Here is a 20304-nt window from a genome sequence, read left to right as displayed (position 1 = left end):
GCTACAATTCATGTATATGAGATCCTTCCCAACAAATACTCATCAACTTCGTTATATAGTTTCCATCGCACAGAGTCATTAAAGGAAAATGAGACGAAGCCCCTAAGATCAATAAACCAAACGTATCTTTCAAAAGATCGGTGCTTGCAACAATTGAAGGAATGCGTGTCAAATTGCAAGTTAACAATGGTTAACGCGTAGCTACTTATTTAATTAAAACTCAGAAGTATGTCCCACTTGAAAGTTTTGTTTTGTTCATAATAAAGTATAAACAACGCTCACTCAACTTTTCAACTAAATTTACCTACACAGGAAAACTGTTACCTAAAGCTTTCTTTGACTATGATCAACAGATTACCCATTTGAATATTATTATAGACTTGTGCTTAGGTGAAATCTAACGTTTGTTCATGCATTGGTTGCTGTGTGGTTACATGCTTTAGACAATTTATACATGCTTCTTTAGATTGACAATACTACTCATAAAATCAACCAATTTATATATATATCAGAAGAGTGACAATTTCAAATCAATCACCAATATTTATTTATGTTAGCTAGATGCTTTTTTGGATAAGCATTATGTGATGACAAGTACAGTGTACAGATTGCTCTGCTTTCAATATTCAAGTGGATCCTCTAGCCATTCACTTGTACACAATTATAATTCGGTTTAGTTTTTCTATTATTTCTTAAATTTTACTATTTTTAATTATATTTTATTGTTTAAAAATTTGTAATTGAGACTTTATATTAGATAAAAAATTTTAATTAAATTTTTATTAGTAATTTAAAAAATACATAATTTTAGAATATTTTATAATTCATCTTATGTCAAACACAAAAATAAATATATAAAAACACATGTATTTTTTATAAAAAATTACTTAAAAAATACCTAATTAAAGTTTTAGTTTATCATAAAAATTTAATTATAAATTTTTAAATTATAAAGATTTAATTAAAAATTTGACGAGATATAATTCTACGTTAGAGAATAGAGATACTTCTTGTTTGCTTAAGTCATAGTGGAGAAGACTCACTGTAGATAGTCAATGGTCAACACATTTTCTTGTAAACAATGTTGTAAATTTTTCGTGGTTGTTGTGGAGAAGACCGAAGTCCCGAACATGCTAAGAAGCTACGAGTCATGCATATGAGATCTTTCCCTGCAAATACCCATCAATTTCGTTAGTCATCCATGAATGACGGTCATAAGAGAAAAATGTGACTAAGACAGCTCTAAGATCGAGAAACCAGACATGCATCATTTGCCATAGAGAAAATATTTGGCAAATGAAAATATTTGGACAAAATGAAAATGTTTGCCATAGAGTAAAACGTGAGTATACCTGAGAGGTGTTAATGTATTTATAATAGAGTTGATAATTATTTTTGTTGAAGTAGTTCCATCTTTTCTGATGGATATCTGTTCCTTTTATCTTGAGAGTTTGTTATGATCTATCCTTTAGCGAAGATAGAGATAATAAAAAAAATTCTTAGAGACAGTGACCTGTTTGGACAAGTATAGCTAGACTCTTTTGTTAATGTCGGACTTCTTTAAAAAAGTCAGCTATGCTCGCAGAAATACCTTTTTGAGTGAACATTTTTATTTATTGGGTCTAACTCTAAAATATTAAGCCAGAATATAAACAGATATGTTATGAAAAATAATCTTCTAAAATAGTATAAAAACTTAAATTTAAATTTATTTTAGAATTAACAATCGAAATATCATGCTATAATAAAAATTGGTTGAAATTACTAAAACATCATTAGAGACAATTTTTGGAAATAAATTTTCTCAATTTTTTAAATTGTGTGTTTAAGGATTTCTCATCGAATATTTTTGAAGTAAAATAAAAAAATGTATGAAATAAAATATTAAATAATAAAAAAAAACATGTGAAAAAATATGTGATGATCCATTTTTTTTTTTGGTGACGTGATGATCCATTGCTCATCTTTCAGAATGACACAAGTTTTTTATAATATAATATATTCCTTAATGTTCAATGAATTAAAATATAATTAATTATTGAAAACAAATTACAATTTACAAATTATGTAAAAAATAAAAATAAAAGATAAATTATGTGGTGGGTAAAAAATGAGAAAGAAACATTAGGTGTGGATAATTTTTTAAGTGGTTATAATTTTTAAAATCTTGATCTAACTCTTAAAATATTTTGATATTATAATTTTGAATTAGTTAATTAATTTTTAAAAAAAATTATTAAGTTGAAAAGTTTTAAAATTTAAATTATATTATAATTTTATGTTGGGTAAAGTATATTTTTTATCCTTAAAGTTTGGTAAAAGTTTTAAAATTATCCCTAAGTTTTATTTTGATTTAATTTTATCCCAAAAGTTTTCGATTTGCATCAAATATACCTTTGACGGCTAAATTTTCAAAAAATTTAAGACCAATCTAACAATAATGCATAAAAAATATAATTGATTTGTTTGTGTTGATGGTTGTTCTTATAAAATTGTTGTTGAATTGGTCTTAATTTTTTTGAAAAATTTGCCGTTAGAGGTATATTTGACGCAAATCGAAAACTTCAGAGATAAAATTGAAACAAAATAAAACTTAAGAATATTTTTAAAATTGTTATCAAACTTCAAAGACAAAAAGTATATTTTACCCTTTTATGTTTTATATATTTAATTATCTTTTAATTTTTCGTAAAAATTATAATTTTCAATCTTTATCTTGAATACAATGACTGGTTGCAATAATAATGGAAAATATCTCATTCACGTGGGTTGGTGTATGGGAAAAGACATCATTTGCGTGTATATCAGTATATGATTCCTTTAAAAGTTTCCACAAAAAAATCTCTCCACTTGCAAATTTGTTATTTCGATAAGAATTATTTTTGTTTTTTGGTTTTCGTTCAAAAATTTGTCATCAAAATAAGAAAAATATTCAGATAAGAGAATACCAATTTAGAAATCTTTAAGAAAATGTAGCAACAGTTCAAAATAGTAGTTTAGAAAGTGTCTCTTCTTTCTTTTCAAATGATTATGGTCAAAACATTCATTCTTTTGAAATTATATTTTAAATTCATTGTAAAATTTTTATACATGCATCAAATTATATGATGTGACATTAATAAAAATAATGACTTGTTATACATACATTTAAAAAAATAATTATAATTACACGAGGTGTAAAATATTTAAATTAAAAAAAGTTATTTAATAAAAATATTGTTATATTTTACTTTTTAATTTTGGAATCTTTAGTGTGTGTGACTGTGTAAGCACTACGCACTAGTAGCAATAATTGAAGAAACGTGCGTCGAAAAGTATGTCTCCCTTTTCATCCGTTCAACGTGTTTTCATTCTGTTCAATTTTCACTCTGCCGTGCTACGCTAACCAATGCAAGAATTTTCACACAAATGACTAAGAGCAATGCTAGGGGGCAGCAACATTTGTGATTGGTAACCATCAACTAGCCATCAATGATGATTTGATGGTGTGAGATTGGTGTGAGATTTCATCTAATGGCTCACCTTTCTCTACTGGTTACATGCTGGACAAAATGTAATAAAATTGCTGGCCCCCTAGACTTTTCCAATGACTAATTCACTATGAACCCACTATATTTATACACTCCTCCCTGAATACTCGCTATGCATCTCTTTTAGATACAAACTATTCCTTATAATTGCATATTTGCATTGCACATACAATGGATTGCATGAGAATCCAAAGCCCCTTATCTGTTGAGAAGAATTGGAAATATGATGTGTTTGTGAGTTTTAGAGGCGAGACTCGCTTCAACTTCACCGATCATCTTTATGCTGCTCTCCGCAGACACGGCATACTTGCCTTCAGGGATGATACTAGGCTCGAGAAAGGAGGACCTATATCAGCAGGCCTTCTGCAAGCTATTGAAGGATCACAGATTCTGATTGTTGTCTTCTCTATCAACTATGCTTCTTCCACATGGTGCTTGCAAGAGCTCGCAAAGATAGCTGACTGCATTGAAACACGGGGACAGCGTGTTCTGCCAGTTTTCTATGATGTGAGTCCAACTGAGGTGAGAAGGCAAAGTGGAAATTATGAAGAAGCCTTTATGAAACATGAACAAAGATTCAAAGATGATGGTGAGATGATGGAGCAAGTGCGAAGATGGAGGGCGGCTCTAACACAAGTAGCTAATCTCTCTGGCTGGGATGTGAAGAAGGATAAGTCAGTAACCCCTTCTATGTTTTGCTATCTATTCTTCTGAACTAATTTGATAACCTCTCGTAAAACTAAATCAAGACATTTCAAAGATTTTATTGAATAATTATGGTTGATTGATATGTAGATTTTCTTGTGTTGTCATAAGTGATTATTTTTAACAAGCATAGTGAGTCCCAAACCATCATCAAATCTATCTGATGATATAGTTGGGATGCATTCTCCTCTACAAGAGTTAGAAAAGCTTCTACTTTTGGACTCAGACGATGATGTTCGAGTTGTTGGAATTTGTGGAATGGGCGGCATAGGAAAGTCAACTCTTGCCACCATTTTATATGAAAAATTCTCTCATCAATATGATGCTTCATGTTTTGTGGATGACGTAAGTAGAATTTACGGAGGTTATGGTCCACTTGGTGTACAAAAGCAACTTCTTTGTCAAGCTTTCATGGAAGAAAATTCTTCGACATTGAATCTTTCATTGGCAAATAATGTGATTCAAACTAGGTTACGGCATAGAAAGGTTCTGATAGTTCTTGATAATGTTGATGAGGGGATTCAATTGGAGAAGTTGGCTATAAAACGGGAAAGGCTCGGTAGAGGGAGTAGAATAATCATAGTTTCTAGAGATGAGCATGTATTGAGAGAGTATGGAGCGGATGAAGTTTTCAAAGTTCCGCTCTTAAATGATGAGAATGCTCTCCAATTGTTTTGCAGAAAAGCTTTCAAATGTAATCACGTTGCAAAAGATTACGAGAGCCTGACAGATTCTGCATTAGAATATGCTAATGGACTTCCTTTAGCGATTAAAGTGTTGGGCTCATTTTTGTTTGGGCGAGATGTCTCCGAATGGAGTAGTGCATTAGTTAGATTGAAAGAAAAGCCAACAAAAGATATTCTGGATGTACTACGAATCAGTTTTGATGGACTTGAGGATATGGAAAAGGAAATATTTCTTGATATCGCTTGTTTCTTTTCAAGAAGTGATGAAAATTACGTGAAAGATATTTTACGTATTCGAGGATTTTATCCTGAGATTGGTATAAGAATTCTCATTGATAAATCACTCATAACTCTTGATAGATGGATGATAGTTATGCACGATCTGTTGAGAGAGTTGGGTAGAAGTATTGTTCGAGAAAAATCACCCCACGAGCCAAGAAAGTGGAGCAGGTTATGGAATGAAAAGGATATAAGCAATGTCTTACGAGAAAACAAGGTAATATAGTTATTGAAATTGTTGTAGGTTGCCACTTTTATTTAGAATCTAAATAATCTTAAAAGCTCTATATTTCAGATAGCAGAAAACCTTGAAGCCATAGTTCTGAAAGAATTTTTTGAAATCAGGGAAGAGTTGCAAGTTGAAGCTTTATCACAAATGAGTAAACTGAAATTGCTTATTATATTTGGAGCTTTGAATTTCTCAGGATACCTGCATTTTCTTTCTAATGAGTTGGGATATCTTGAATGGCAAAAATATCCTTTCACATGTTTGCCATCAAGCTTTCAGCCAAATAAACTCGTTCAACTAATCCTGCATCATAGCAACATCAAAGAACTCTGGAAGGGAATAAAGGTATGACAAATATCATTGTTTTTTAATCGTGTTAAATTTATTAAATTTATAATTAGATCCTTATAATTTAAAAATATTCAATTAAATTCTTATACCATCAAGGTAGAAGAATAAAATCTTAAGAAGAGAAAATTAATTTAAAAATATAAAATTTTAAGAAAGAGAAAATTAATTTAAAAATGTAAAATTTTAAGTAAATGTCAAGTTTTTTATTCATAAAATATGTATTCTTTTCTAATTCTTGAAAATAGTCATTATTAACATATTCATATTTACTTAAAACCATTTTATATTCATAAAATATTAATAATAATATCAATATATACAAATACAATTGGAAAAAAAATTTGAGTTGTATTTATATTTGTAATTATAAATTAAAATAATTGATGAGAAAAGTATATCAACTAAATAACTTATTTGTGAATTTAAATATATAGTTTCAAGTAAACTAGTGAAGAGCCCGGGCATGATAAGTTTAATGAAAAATATTTAATATTAAGATACGATTAAATTAAGTATTTAACATGGACTTTTTATATTAAATTAGATCATACGAATAAAGATATATAATTTTACTTTTTTAAATAATTCAAAAATATATAAGATAAAATTTGTGAACAAAACAATTTAATAAAAGTTAATAATTCTATAATAAAAGTTGTGAACAAAACAATTTAATATTAACTTCCCATAAAAATTTTAACTTTAAAATTAAAATTTTAATAAACAAATTAGCAATCCATACTGTGCATGGAAAAAACTTATTCAAGTTAATAAATTTTTTTATGAGCATATTGAAAATAGACATGGATATTTATAGGCTTCCATCAAATTTAAGAATAAATATGATCATATACAACAATAATTTTCCATGATTCTATCCAACGATTTTTTTTTTTATATGGGATTCTATCATATAATAATTAGGGTAAAAAACCCAAATGAGCCAAGAGGAGCTCATTGTTATCCAAATTCGCCAAATCAAATTTTGCTACAACAATCCACCAGATTATATTTATATATAATTCGAATCAAGAAGATTCGAATAAGCTTTGCACATAATTCGAATTGATTAAATTCGAATTACTCCCAAGCTCTTTTCCCACGTAATTCGAATCAACTAGCATCGAATTATGCATGCAAAATCCCCACGTAATTAGAATCAATAAGCATCAAATTACACAAAAATAAATCGAATGATATTAATTCAAATTAGTATGAAATGGTGACGCAATGTATATTTCGAGACATATAGATTCGAATTACTAATACATGGTAATTCGAAATGAATTGATTCGAATTATATATATATAGTGCGAATGAAATTGATTCGAATTAGTGTGAAGCGGAGCTCTCTATATATATGCTCTGAACTTATGTTGCTGTCAACAAAGAGGTGAGATGGCTAGTGAGGATAGTTTTCTAGTGCTAGTACACCACAGAGGATCGATTAAGAGAAAAACTCGGTCTGGTGTGAAGTTCATTGATAAGGATCCTCTATGTATTATCGTGAGCCCAACGACCAGCTACGATGCTCTCGTTAGCTCCGTGCTGGTCAAGCTTGGTCTGGAAGGAGTGAAAAGGGTTAAGAAGTTTTTCTATCGCATTCCAATCACGGTGCTCCATGATACGGTGAAGTATGATTGTTTCACGATCGGGAGTGATGAGGACTTGCAGGCCATGTTTCTTTCTCGTAAGCAGTTTTCCGAGGTGAGGACACCAGAGCTGTTGGCAAAGTTGGTTGACGTGGTATCCAGCTCGGGTGGGTCGAACCGGAATGCCAACACTATAGCCACGGTGGCCGGTTCGAGCTCGAGACCTGCGGTTGCTTCATCCTCCGTTCCAGTGTATGAGCCACCGATCCAGCCTGCCGCCTCCCCATCGTTCGCTGTTGATCTCAGCGGCAATGTTGGAGACGAGGTTGGATATGGGGAACATCTTCCGACCGAAGTACAGTGTCCTACACCGGCTAGTGTTGGATAGGGATTGTTTGATGATCCAGATGACGATGATGTCGAGCTGGATATGATCGCTTATGACAGCGGCGGTGATGTTGGAGCGAGTGATCCGATAAGGGCTACAGGTGGATCTAGTTCTGGCACACAGCAATACCCACCCCATTTTTCATCGTTGGACATGGATGCCATGAGGCAGGACGAATATCCTGGGCAGCTTGCAGGATTTGGCGCTAGAGATACAGAAGGGTCTATCGGTATGACAGAGTTCCAGGTTGGTCAACAATTTCAGGATAAAGATGAGGCGTTGTTGAGTGTGAAGACTTACAGCATCCGCCGAGGGGTACAGTACAAGGTAGTTGAGTCTGACTATCGTCGGTACGTGGGAAAGTGTTCTGAGTTTGGGAATGGGTGCACATGGTTGATTCGGTTGAGTCTCCGGCAACGCAAGTGCGTCTGGAAAGTCAAGCGGTACAACGGACCGCATACCTGTCTCGTCACCTCCATCTCCAGCGACCATAGGAGTTTGGACTACCATGTGATAACGACATTCATTATGCCAATGGTTAGGGCTGACGCATCCGTCAACATCAAGGTGCTTCTAAATGCCACGGCCGCACACTTTGGGTTCAGGCCTACATATAGGAGGGTGTGGATGGCGAAGTAGAAGGCCGTTGCAATCATCTATGGGGACTGGGATGAGTCGTACAACGAGCTCCCTCGGTGGATGTTAGGAGTTCAGTTGACGATGCCTGGTACTGTAGCAGTCCTCAGGACTTGCCCTGTTCGAGTTAGGGGACAGCTGGACGAGAGTCAGGCTTATTTTCATAGGATGTTCTGGACGTTTCCCCCTTGTATCGAGGCATTTCGTCATTGCAAGCCGTTGGTGAGTATTGACGGCACCCATCTATATGGCAAGTATGGGGAACATTGCTTGTGGCGATTGCACAGGACGGGAACTCCAACATACTCCCTGTGCATTCGCACTAGTTGAGGGTGAGAATGCTGAGTCATGGTCCTTCTTTCTCTCCCACCTCCGTCAGCACATGACACCTCAGTCAGGTCTGTTAGTTATTTCAGATAGGCATAACGGCATCAAGGCAGCACTCGAGGCTCCCGATGGGGGATGGCTACCTCCGGCTGCATACCGGGCATTCTGCATTCGACACGTTGCAGCGAATTTCGCCCTCACCTTCAAGGGGAAAGATGCCCGGAGGCTTATTGTGAACGCCGCATATGCGAAGACCGAAGTGGAGTTCGACTACTGGTTTGACATTCTGCGCTCTGAGAATCCGGCAATTTGTGATTGGGCGAACCGAATTGAGTATTCGTTGTGGACACAGTACTGTGATGAGGGTCGGAGATTCGGGCACATGACAACCAATATATCTGAGTGTGTGAATTCAATCCTGAAAGGGGTAAGGAACCTCCCTGTGTGCTTGCTGGTGAAGGCCACATACGGAAGGCTTGCGGAGCTATTTGTCTGTAAGGGGAGGGAGGCCGAGGCTCAGATGGGTACCGGACAACAATTCAGTCAATACCTATTAAAGTGTATCGAGACCAACCTGAAGACGGCCAGGTGCTTCACGGTGACTGTTTATGACAGGGATAACTCGGAGTACACCGTGGCTGAAACGACTCCGACAGGTTCGTTCTCACTTGGTAGCTACAGGGTCTCACTAGGGTCTCAGACTTATGATTGTGGATACTTCCAAGCACTTCATTTCCCGTGTTCTCACGCACTGGCATGCTGTGCTTATTCACATCTTACTTGGCAGCCTTACGTCCACCAAGTCTATCGCCTTAGTTCTGTTTTCGGTGTCTATCAGATGGGATTCACATCTCCCATCCCGGAGGGTTTCTAGCCACCATATGCCGGGCCCACCATTATACCAGATCCGAACATGAGGCGTGCGAAGGACGGTCGGCCGAGGTCTACTTGCATACGCACCAACATGGATGATGCGGATCCGAACCGGCCAAAGAGATGTGGCCTCTGCAGGCAACCAGGACACACTCGTTGGAGTTGTTCGCAGGCCGGACGACCCACCGGCACAGGGTGAATGAATAGGAACGTTGGTTTGTCAGTTTTTATTTATATCAGTTTTAGCAGGTGTATTTTATTTAACTTGGCAAGCAATGTTCTAGGTGGAACTAAGTTGTGTTTTATATATCGTGAAAGTTGTATTTCGTACCAGATATGTATGTTGATTGTCTTTCTAATTATGGAGTTAAGTTACATAAGCAAAGTACACTTTATGTCTAAGTGTCTGATAAGACATAAAATAACATCAAAGTAACTGCTGGATGAACAAATACCTAAAGGAACTCATTCAAAACACCGATAACCAATTAACAAGACACATAATAAAAACATAACAAGAAGAAATACACGACGATCCCCGAATCATCTAAAAATGTGCGAACCCGTGAAACAACGGCGTGAAACCCGTGTCCTCTAAGGTCTCCGAATAAGTGGCTCTTCATCCTCAATCGAGTCGACGTCATCATCCGGAGCATCCTCTATCGGTGTCCTGGGCGGGACATGTACGGGTCTGGATGATGACGGGCCGGCAACTGAATGTGACCCAAGAGTATGTGCGGATGCTGGCGTCCCACCCAGGGCAAAAGTCTGCACAGGAGGCACCGTGGCAGGCTCGTTCAGATCTACATCTAACGGTGCATGTGCCCTTGTTGTCTGAGCCCGTCCTCGTGCAGCCTCATCCTCCTGCATGATGGTCCGGATATCCTCAAGGAAATGCGGTCCACCGAACTCGGCTACGATCCCGTCACTAGCAAGGAAGTCTGGAAACATGGAGCCCGGACTCACCCATGGAGTACTGTCCTGAAGTGTCTGATCGTCACCGGGAACACCGATGAAATAATCTCCAAGAGGTCCACCACCAAGCCCAGCATCAGTGTGACTCGAGGGATCTCCCATACCGGATCCATACCACTCACCATCATGCCCTTCTGATGGGGCCTATCAACCCCGACTGCCTCACCTCCTCCAGCTGCATCCCTCCCAGGCTGATGGGCATCCTCTCCAGCAGCAGCCCCCTTCTCCTGCCTCCACGCCCACGTCGTATCCCGCCACCCCTACCTGCGTCCTCAACGTCCTCCATAGCATGATCCAGCTAAGTCCACTCACGCTGGCTACGACGTGTCCCGACTCGAGCTCTCCTCTCAACACGACATCTGTCAGGAACATCGTGGGCTCGATCCATCTCAAGAACTCGGCCTGCACCCCTCTGCGTCGCCTCATCCGGAATAGGAATACTTCGTGGATCCCCCAAGTACATCTCTGGCGACAGGAATCTCTTTCCACGCTGATGCCACCATGCCAAGAAATCATGCGAGGGACCCGGGTTGGCCACAACATCGAACTGTAAAATGTGCTCCGCACGATTCTGCCAGTGAAGATTCCAGTCAGGTAAGTGCGACGGGAACCAACGGTCACCTCCTCTCCCGTCTTTCGACATCAAGAAGTCGATGTTCAGGGCGGGATGCAGTGGGGGCTGTACGCCGCCAAACTGCGATAACACTCTATCAACCTGATGCCACTCAACAACCGCAAAATATATCAGGGACGTCACATACCGCCATAACATCGTATGCCGAGGCTCCAAGACCTCCGGATGGACAACCTGAATGACGTCGAGTGCGCTATAGGGTATCCATATGAACTGAAAAAACCATATAAAATCAGTTAGAGGTTTCTTTCGAACCATATAAACTGAAAGAACGACTAGATATAGATATGGGCTCAGTGTACTTACATCCCGAGGCTGTAACAAGTCTATCTTCAGGCGAGCCATCTGTACCCGAGGTCCCTTGTTGCTAATCCCAGGATTGTAACCAGACCACCTGCATAATAAGTTAAACATGTATCTGCATTCATGAGTCATTCTAAAAGCCATGAAATTGCTTGCATAATTGAAAATAAATACAATAACAATACATGATACAAAACAATAAAGGTACCTCGAGGCAAGGGGCCAACTAAACGCATCATACCCAGGAGGCCTAAAAAAAGGAAACCTCCAAAACATCTGTTGGCGACTCGGCACATGCATCGGTACAACCATGCTAGTGTCGCTGACCCCCAACTGTAGCCACTCATCTCCTCAAGTCTAGCAACAAAGGGTAGCCATCTGATGTGTATACGATTGCCGGACTTGTCGGCAAACAGCTGTGTCCCCAACAACATCATGATATAGGCTCGGGCAAAGCGCCTAACTATCTCCTCATCAGCCCCGTCGGGACACTCTCCAAATGTCTCCTGGAACCATGTGCAGTTGACTGCGAATTTTTGAATTTGGTTTTCAGGAGGTAAGACACTGAGCAACTCATGGACCCACGTCCAAGCAGGCCTCCCACCCTCAATGTATAGGTGGAAGTCTGTCAGGCAACCACTAACGTAATGACCATCCATCGGAAACCCCAGCTGGTATGCGACGTCCTGAAGCGTGATGGTGCACTCTCCGAACGGCATGTGGAAGGTGTGTGTCTCAGGCCGCCACCTCTCGATGAATGCACTGACAAGGGGCTCGTTTAGTCAGAACTATCTGTCGTTCAGTCTCGCAAGATGGTACAATCTGGCCATCTACAAATACGGAACGTACCTCTCATCAAGACGCATCCCCTGCTGCCGTCTAACGCTGGATATGCAACGCCGAGGTTGGGCAGTAGATGAACCGCATAATTAGAACATTTTCACAAACCACTAACATATACAACTCATTTCATAAAGAACAAAAAAAGTAATCGTTCGATACAACATATTAAACCAGCGACCAACATTGCATACATAAACGGCAGACATACACCGCTAACATAAACCACGTGCAAAAACCATTAACCAAAAACAACAAACAGTAACCACTAAAAACGTTAACAAAAACCGCTAGCCTATACCTCTACCCTAAACCACTACCCTAAACCACTAACAGACACTAAAACCACTATCAAAAACCAGTAACAAAAACCACTAACAAAAACTGCTAACAAAAACCGCTAACAAAAACCACTAGCCTATACCACTATCCTAAACCGCTAACACTAACATAAACCACTATCAAAAACCATTAACAAAAACCACCGGCCTACACCACTATCCTAAACCACTATACTAAACCACTACCAATAACATAAACCACTATCAAAAACCATTAACAAAAACCACTATCATAAACCACGAACAAATACCACTATCATAAACCGCTTTCATCAACCACTACCATTAACCAATAACAGAAAACAATATCAACAGCGCAACATCAGAAACCACTAACCTCGTTGTTGATCACCCCGACGATATGAGCAACTCCATCCAAACGATAAAGCCTCCCCGGATCGTCCCCCATCGCATGAATATGCCACTCTGGTCTTACTCAGCCCGAATGTTGGTCGTTTTCTCTGGGATTTGGTGGGGTATGAGAATGAGAAAGTGATTCGAATGAACTTTGTTCGAACTCCTTATATAGGCGAATCCCTTGTAATTCGAAACAAGTAGATTCGAATTACTTAGTGTAGCCAAATTCAAGTAATTCGAATCAATATGATTCGAACTCTACTCGTGTGTCCTTCTCCATGTAATTCGAATTGATATAATTCGAACTTCTTCTTTATAATTCGAATGAAGTCGACTCGAATTAGTCACAAATTTTGCATCATAATTCGATGCTAGTTGATTCGAATTACGTGGGAAAAGTGCTTGGGAGTAATTCGAATTTAATCAATTCGAATTTAATCAATTCGAATTATGTGCAAAGATTATTCTAAATCTTTTTTATTCGAATTATATATAAATAAGATCTGGTAGATTGTTGTAGCAAAATTTGATTTGGCGGATTTGGGTAAAAATGAGCTCCCCTTGGCTCATTTGGGTTTTTTACCCTAATAATTACATATATGATAGAATTTATATAATTTAACAAATTTTTTAATTAACAAAACAAAAAAATTAAAATGCTATGAAAGAATAAATTTTTTTATAACTCTTGTGAAAGAAAATTAATTTAACCATTATAGAAACAAATGAAAGATAAGATGTTATCTAAAATTTAAAAAGTCTTTTTGTATGAAACGAAAATAAATTAATATTTTGACAATAAACTAATAATTGCCGTTTATAGTTTTTATATTTCTTGAGATAGAATGTTTACTTAATCAAACACTAACGTTTTATATGCAATATCTGAATATATGAAAAGATAAAATGAAACATTGAAGTGGAAAAGAACTAATAATGAATGTTATTCATATAAGGATATCAATGAACACAACATTATTTATCATCCTGAAAGTATATCAAAAGCGTAATGATAAGAAAAAATATTATTCACATGTAAATAAAACTTAGATTTCATTTATGAAGTAAGCAATCTCAAAATAAGTATAAAAAAAAGCTACTATATAAACATCTCTCTATATGTTAATATAGAAAAAAGTACTAAATAAGCATTTGCTTGTCAGGAGGGATTCCTTCTTCATCCTAAATTTTAGCCTTAACAATCGTTTTGGAACTTTAATTTCCGTCTCCATGGTGATGACCTTTCCCCATGAAGATTTGCATCTGTTTAAAACGAAAGCCATAATTGTAACCAGTTCAACCATTTCAAAAACCATTACTATGACAAAACACCCAAAAACCGCAAACCAATTGCTAATAATGGTTATTTTCAAGAACTAGAAAGGAAGAATACATACTTTCTGAATAAAAATATTAAATTAAAATTTATTTATTTGATTTCATATCATTTTTGTCTTTGTTCTTTTTAAGTAGTTACTTTTATTTATTATTTCTTTTCTCTTTTAAAAGTTACATTTAAATATATACTATAGCATAAAAATGAAAATATTCGACAAAATATATAAGTAGGAATGTAACGTTTGAATAGTTGACAATAATATTTAATTTTTTAATTTTATATTTTATGAATCATAAATACTATCTATTTTTAACAATATTATTATTACAACTAGGTCATATATATTAAAAGAGTATAAATTGTTGAAAGAGAAAAAAAATGATATATAGGAACAAAAATAATGTATAAGTAATGAAAACAATTAGGTGAAAAAGGACAAAAAATTAATGAGTTGGAAGGTAGTTAACTAGATAGAGTAATATTGCTTTTTTTTATTGGATTTATTTTGGTTGCAGGATCTACCTAATTTGACACATATAGTACTAAGTCATTCTATGAATCTTGTGAAGATACCAAACTTATCTCAGGCCCCAAATCTTGAGGTACTAAATCTTGAAGGATGTGTTAAACTTGTTCACCTTGATCCATCTGTTGGTTCTCTAGAAAAACTTCGTATCTTGAGTCTGAAACGCTGCGAAAGCCTTGTAAAGATACCCATCTTAGCTCGGACTCCAAATCTTGAGAAGTTAAATCTTTCAGGATGTGATAAACTTGTTCACCTTGATTTATCTATTGGTTCTCTAGAAAAACTTGCTTTCATGAATCTGGAACGCTGCAAAAGCCTTGTAAAGATACTCATCTTAACTCGGACTCCAAATCTTGAGCAGTTAAATCTTTCAGGATGTGATAAACTTGTTCACCTTGATTTATCTATTGGTTCTCTAGAAAAACTTCGTTTCATATATTTGGAAAACTGCAAAAATCTTGTTAGTATTCCCAATGGCATATTTCATCTTAATTCTCTTAAACATTTATATCTATCTGGCTGTTCGAAGTTATTTAAATATCAGTTGTTAGAGAATCCAAGACAGAGCGAGCAGTTGAATTCAGGTCAAAGTGTGCAAAGCCACATGACATCATCCATATGCAAAACTCTTACAAGGCCTCTCCATTTTTTATTTTCTAGAAGGTGTTCGAATTCAGTTGGTTCATTGGTGCCTTCTTTGTCCCGTTTCCCAGCTTTGGTATTTCTTGACATAAGTTTCTGTAATCTAGTTCAAATCCCTGATGCTATTGGACAGTTACGTTGTTTAGAAGTATTAAACATAGGGGGAAACAATTTTGTTACGCCACCTGATTGCATCAAGGAACTTCCCAAGCTAAGGGTGTTGAACTTGGAGCACTGTAAGCATCTAAAGTGGTTGCCTAGTACCTTTATGCCGATAGCAGGGATCAGTGGAAGATATTGCCATGGAGGAATATATGTTTTCAACTGCCCGAGTTTGAGTGACAGGGAAGGTTGTGGTGTGACAGTTATTTCATGGATGATAAAAATGATTCAGGTACCAACCTCAATTCCTTCTTTCTTTTCCCATTTCGCTTTTTTCTGTGTATATTATGAACTTATATTGTTAATCGTACCTAATTTCTACTGTGGCAGCTGAACCCGCGATGCAGCATTGAAGGTGTTGTTCCAGGAACTAAAATTCCAAGGTGGTTCAGCAAACAGAACACGGGTGGTTCAGTGAGCCTTGATCCATCTCCCATTGTGGATGACAATAATTGGATTGGCATTGCTGCTTGTGAATTTTTAAACATCATCTAGAACTTTTAAATTTATTTCAATCACTACAAAGTAAATTTTAATTTTTTACTATTTTTAGTACTCTCTTTTATAATTGTAATTCTCGTATACTATCTTTTAGTGTAATTTTTTTTATAATATAGATTATGATTTCATTAAAAAAGATAAATTAAATAAAAAATTAATCATAGATAATAATAAAATCATAAATGTTAAATTTCAATAATATTAAGAATAAGATTATTGAGAGTACTGGAATAAGAGTACGATGTAAAAAAAAATACTAAATTAACATTCTCACATTAATACTTAAAAAATTAACATATTTTATTAAATATAAATATATATCTAAAATTTTCAAACAATATTTATTTTACTATAATCCATTTTGATACAAAAATGGTCAAATATAAATCACTTTAACACAAACTTACTTTTTATCAAAATCAAGTTTGCAAAATCAATTTTATACAAATTTCCATTTGTAAACTGTAATCCAAACACACACTAAATAAAAATATCACTTTGTACAACTCCAACATTTAAATCTTTTATACTACAAATTATTTTAAACAAAACACCTTTTAAATTTAACTTTAATTTACACATATTTAATTTAATTCTACAAAATATAGCCATTTTAAATATTTATTATATACTATCATTAATGGATGTGCAGGTCTCATTCTAGTTAACATAACAATAAATCAATCATCAAGTCCTTAATTCTATAGGTGCATACTTTTTTCAGCCATTTTAAAAATATTGGATTCAAAACTAAATATTCAATTATAGTTTATTTATTTCACATCATATAATTCTATAAATTAAGCTAAAAATTTTCCTAAAAACATTGGTTAATTTTTTGTTACAATATCCTTAACTATATCGTCGATAAGTTTTTATTGGTCTTTTTAGGATATATTCATATACTATATAGTAAAAGAAAAGAATCATCACATAGTCACATGCATGTAAATATGAAATATGAAGTCTCAGTTATTATTGTTATTGTTGTTGTTGTTCTGAAATTTAGCAAATTGATAACAAAAATGGTTAATAATAAAAGCAACTAAAGGATCCAACCAACAATGGGTATACTTACATTTCAGACATTACACATTATTAAGGATTTTTGGAAAAAAAACTTCTAAATTTGTAAGAATAAATATTAAGGGGAATTTTGATGCTGAAAACATTAAGGCCAGGCAGCTAATATCTCTCAAAATTCAGCTCCAATTTCAATTGTTAGTTAATACACACTATTTTCTTGCAACAGTAGCAGCTAAAAAAAACATGTGAAGAACATATGGAACTTACAAAACAATAGTAATCTAAAAATATTTGTTGATAAAATGTATCAATCCATTGAAATTGTGAGGGAGAAATTTCTAATATTTACATCTTTCACATCTCACTGAGATGGTAATTTCCATTACAAAAGAAGGATAAAATTAAAAAAAAAAGTTTAAGTGCCTTCTGTATAAAACTGTCTCTCAACTAGCCTATGTGAGTTTCCTTTAATATTACTTATAATCCATTCAAGCGAGAAGTGATGAGGTCCATGAAAGCATCCTCTTTGCAAGGAATAGTGAGACCTCCCATTGGATGATCATATCCAAATTCTTCTTCTGCTTGGCTTAGTAACTCTTGAAACAAAGGTTGATTTAAATATGAAATTGGAATCACAAACCGCTTCATTTTGTCTCCAACATAGACTGCGAGATAGCCGTTCGGAACTTCCACAGCTTTGGAAGATTCTTGGCTAACAGCAGATGATGCTCTTCTAATAGCTGGTAAGCGAAAGCCCATTGTTTTATGTTGCTTCACACAAACAACAATAAAAATGATCTCAAAGTGTGTAAAGAAGAATGATTGTTGCTATTGATTTGTGTTGCTTGAGAATGGCATGGTGATTGGTGAGATATATAGATATAACAGATATATGTTATGTATAGGTAGTTCTCTTCAGAAATGAATGGTTAATGTACTATTCGATGGGGTCTAGGGAGAGACAATGGCAAATGAGATCACATGGTATTGTCTTGTCTTCAATGAGGTTTCTTGCCAACATAGTTTTATCTTCAGAAAGAGACTTTTAGAGACTGAGGCCAATATAATGCAAATAAAGTCATGGCCTACTTGTTATGCTGTAGACAGGCTCAAAACATATCACTTAGGTTCTTCATGTATATCCACATCCTCTTTTATAATAAAGTAATTTGGTATGCTTTAATAAGGCCAATGCTAACCATAATTGCTTAGGGAAAAAAGAAAGCAAAACAAAAAGAAAATCATGTAATTAAAATCTTAATCCTTGATCCAAAATATAGTTTCTGTCCACCATGTCTAGAGGAAAGTTCCTACATCCACAAATTATTGTACTATGATTTTTAGAACATGAGGGTGCCAAGTATTCCATCTTTAACTAAAATTGTTGGGTACATGTCCCAATATATACTTCTAGTTTCAATCATAATTGTTATCTTGAGAGTGCTTTGAACAACAGAACCATGTGATTCATCAAAATGTTATTGTCTCACCAAATTTCATGTCGTTGCTTATCTCTAAATATTGCTGAGTAAATCTATCTCTATATATACACATGCAACATCTCAGAATCTTTCATCAAGTTTTCACAACAACATTATCCATCAACAAGTACTTTCTTCTAAAAAAGGAAAAAAAATCCACATTCTCAGAAAACTATGGCTATTCGTTTGCCTTCTTCGGTGATCCATGCTAAACGTGTCCTCAGCCGCTCTCTTTCAGGTGGCAAAAAAGTGTCTGGAAATGTGCAAAAAGGTTATCTTGCAGTGTATGTTGGAGAAGAGGAGCAAAAGAAGAGATATATGGTTCCTATATCATACTTGCATGAACCTGCTTTTCAACAATTGTTAAGTGAAGCTGAGGAAGAATTCGGATTTAATCACTCAATGGGAGGTCTAACAATTCCTTGTAGTGAAGACATCTTTTGCAGTGTGACTTCTCAGTTAAAAAGTTAGAAAGCAAGCAGGTTCATCATTCATTTCACATGCTTTTCTTTCCACTGATATGCCAAAAGCATGCAACACCAATGCAAAAGCTACTTGAATCGAGTGGTAGTTAGTAGCAGATCACAACAGCTTGAGAGCAAATTGATCAGGTTATGATCTTTGCAGCCATTTCAGAAGGACTAGGACCAAAGATTTCAATCCATTCTGCTGTTGAATCTTGCTGAAATGGAGACCATGCATTTTGGATATAACTTCATGCTTTATCCAATTGATGATCACACAAAATCCCATAATGGATAGAGTTGATTGTGAGAATTTGAGTTGATGATCGAAAAGATGAAAATGCACCATCAGCTCTATGTAATTTTGTTAGGAGCATTGAGTTGTTCCATAAATATTATAAACATTTTTTTATATTTATGAAATAAACATCATCAGTTGATGGCAATATGTGAATTCTTATTTAGCATAGTGTCTCTCTTTTTGCTATGTTTCTCTGATGACTAGCTTTATCAAATAAAATACTAATTTGCTATTTGGATTGAATTGTGATAAGATTTGAGAAGAGTTGATGATTTTTTTAAGGTTTATTACAAGCAAAATGAACAGATTAATTTGAGAATCAAGTTTGTGGTACATGTTAAAACAAGTACAACTCATAAAAGTGATCAAACTAATTTTTTTCTATGGTTCCCAGCAGAGAAATCAAAGTGAAACTTAAAAGAAAAAGGGATATGTCAGTAGCTGAGTTTACCTTGCTGCAATGTCTCAATCTCCAATTAAATTATATACTTAATTATGAATTATATGCTTAATTATGTTTTTGAAGGTTAAAAAAATGTGAGGATGTAGATGGAGACTACATTCAGAAGTACTTTCTGTACTCTTCACAAGACTTGTCATGCAAGCTGTTGTGAGTTGTGACAAATAACACCTTTGATTTTGATTGGTAGACAACCATCGATAGGGTCGATGTCCCTTCTTGCCTCCAAAAACTACAATTATTTCTTTCTCTATGAAATTATCCAAAAGCTACAAACCAAATTAATGGATTGTATATCAGATTTCAAATTTCAAGATATAGTACTTTTAGCTGTCAGTTCGCATATAAATATTATA

General features: G+C 35.3%; 3 protein-coding genes across 3 annotated transcripts; 2 read left to right on the top strand and 1 right to left on the bottom strand.

Moving 5' to 3' along the window:
- Window positions 1-3436: 3436 nt before the first annotated feature.
- LOC127745640 (TMV resistance protein N-like) lies at window positions 3437-4350 on the top strand. The gene has a single exon (XM_052258726.1). The coding sequence runs from the start codon at window positions 3702-3704 to the stop codon at window positions 4242-4244; it is 543 nt and encodes a 180-aa protein (XP_052114686.1). The 5' UTR covers window positions 3437-3701; the 3' UTR covers window positions 4245-4350.
- A 13286-nt stretch (window positions 4351-17636) lies between these two features.
- On the bottom strand, window positions 17637-18081 carry LOC107476594 (auxin-induced protein X10A-like). Its single transcript, XM_016096432.3, has one exon. The coding sequence runs from the start codon at window positions 17999-18001 to the stop codon at window positions 17720-17722; it is 282 nt and encodes a 93-aa protein (XP_015951918.1). The 5' UTR covers window positions 18002-18081; the 3' UTR covers window positions 17637-17719.
- A 750-nt stretch (window positions 18082-18831) lies between these two features.
- LOC107476591 (auxin-responsive protein SAUR21-like) lies at window positions 18832-19527 on the top strand. The gene has a single exon (XM_016096430.3). The coding sequence runs from the start codon at window positions 18898-18900 to the stop codon at window positions 19192-19194; it is 297 nt and encodes a 98-aa protein (XP_015951916.1). The 5' UTR covers window positions 18832-18897; the 3' UTR covers window positions 19195-19527.
- The last annotated feature ends 777 nt before the right edge of the window (window positions 19528-20304 follow it).

This window comes from Arachis duranensis, chromosome 3, assembly GCF_000817695.3.
Source record: "Arachis duranensis cultivar V14167 chromosome 3, aradu.V14167.gnm2.J7QH, whole genome shotgun sequence".
NCBI classification, from domain to species: Eukaryota; Viridiplantae; Streptophyta; class Magnoliopsida; order Fabales; family Fabaceae; genus Arachis; species Arachis duranensis.
This window is presented reverse-complemented; position numbering and strand designations above follow the sequence as displayed.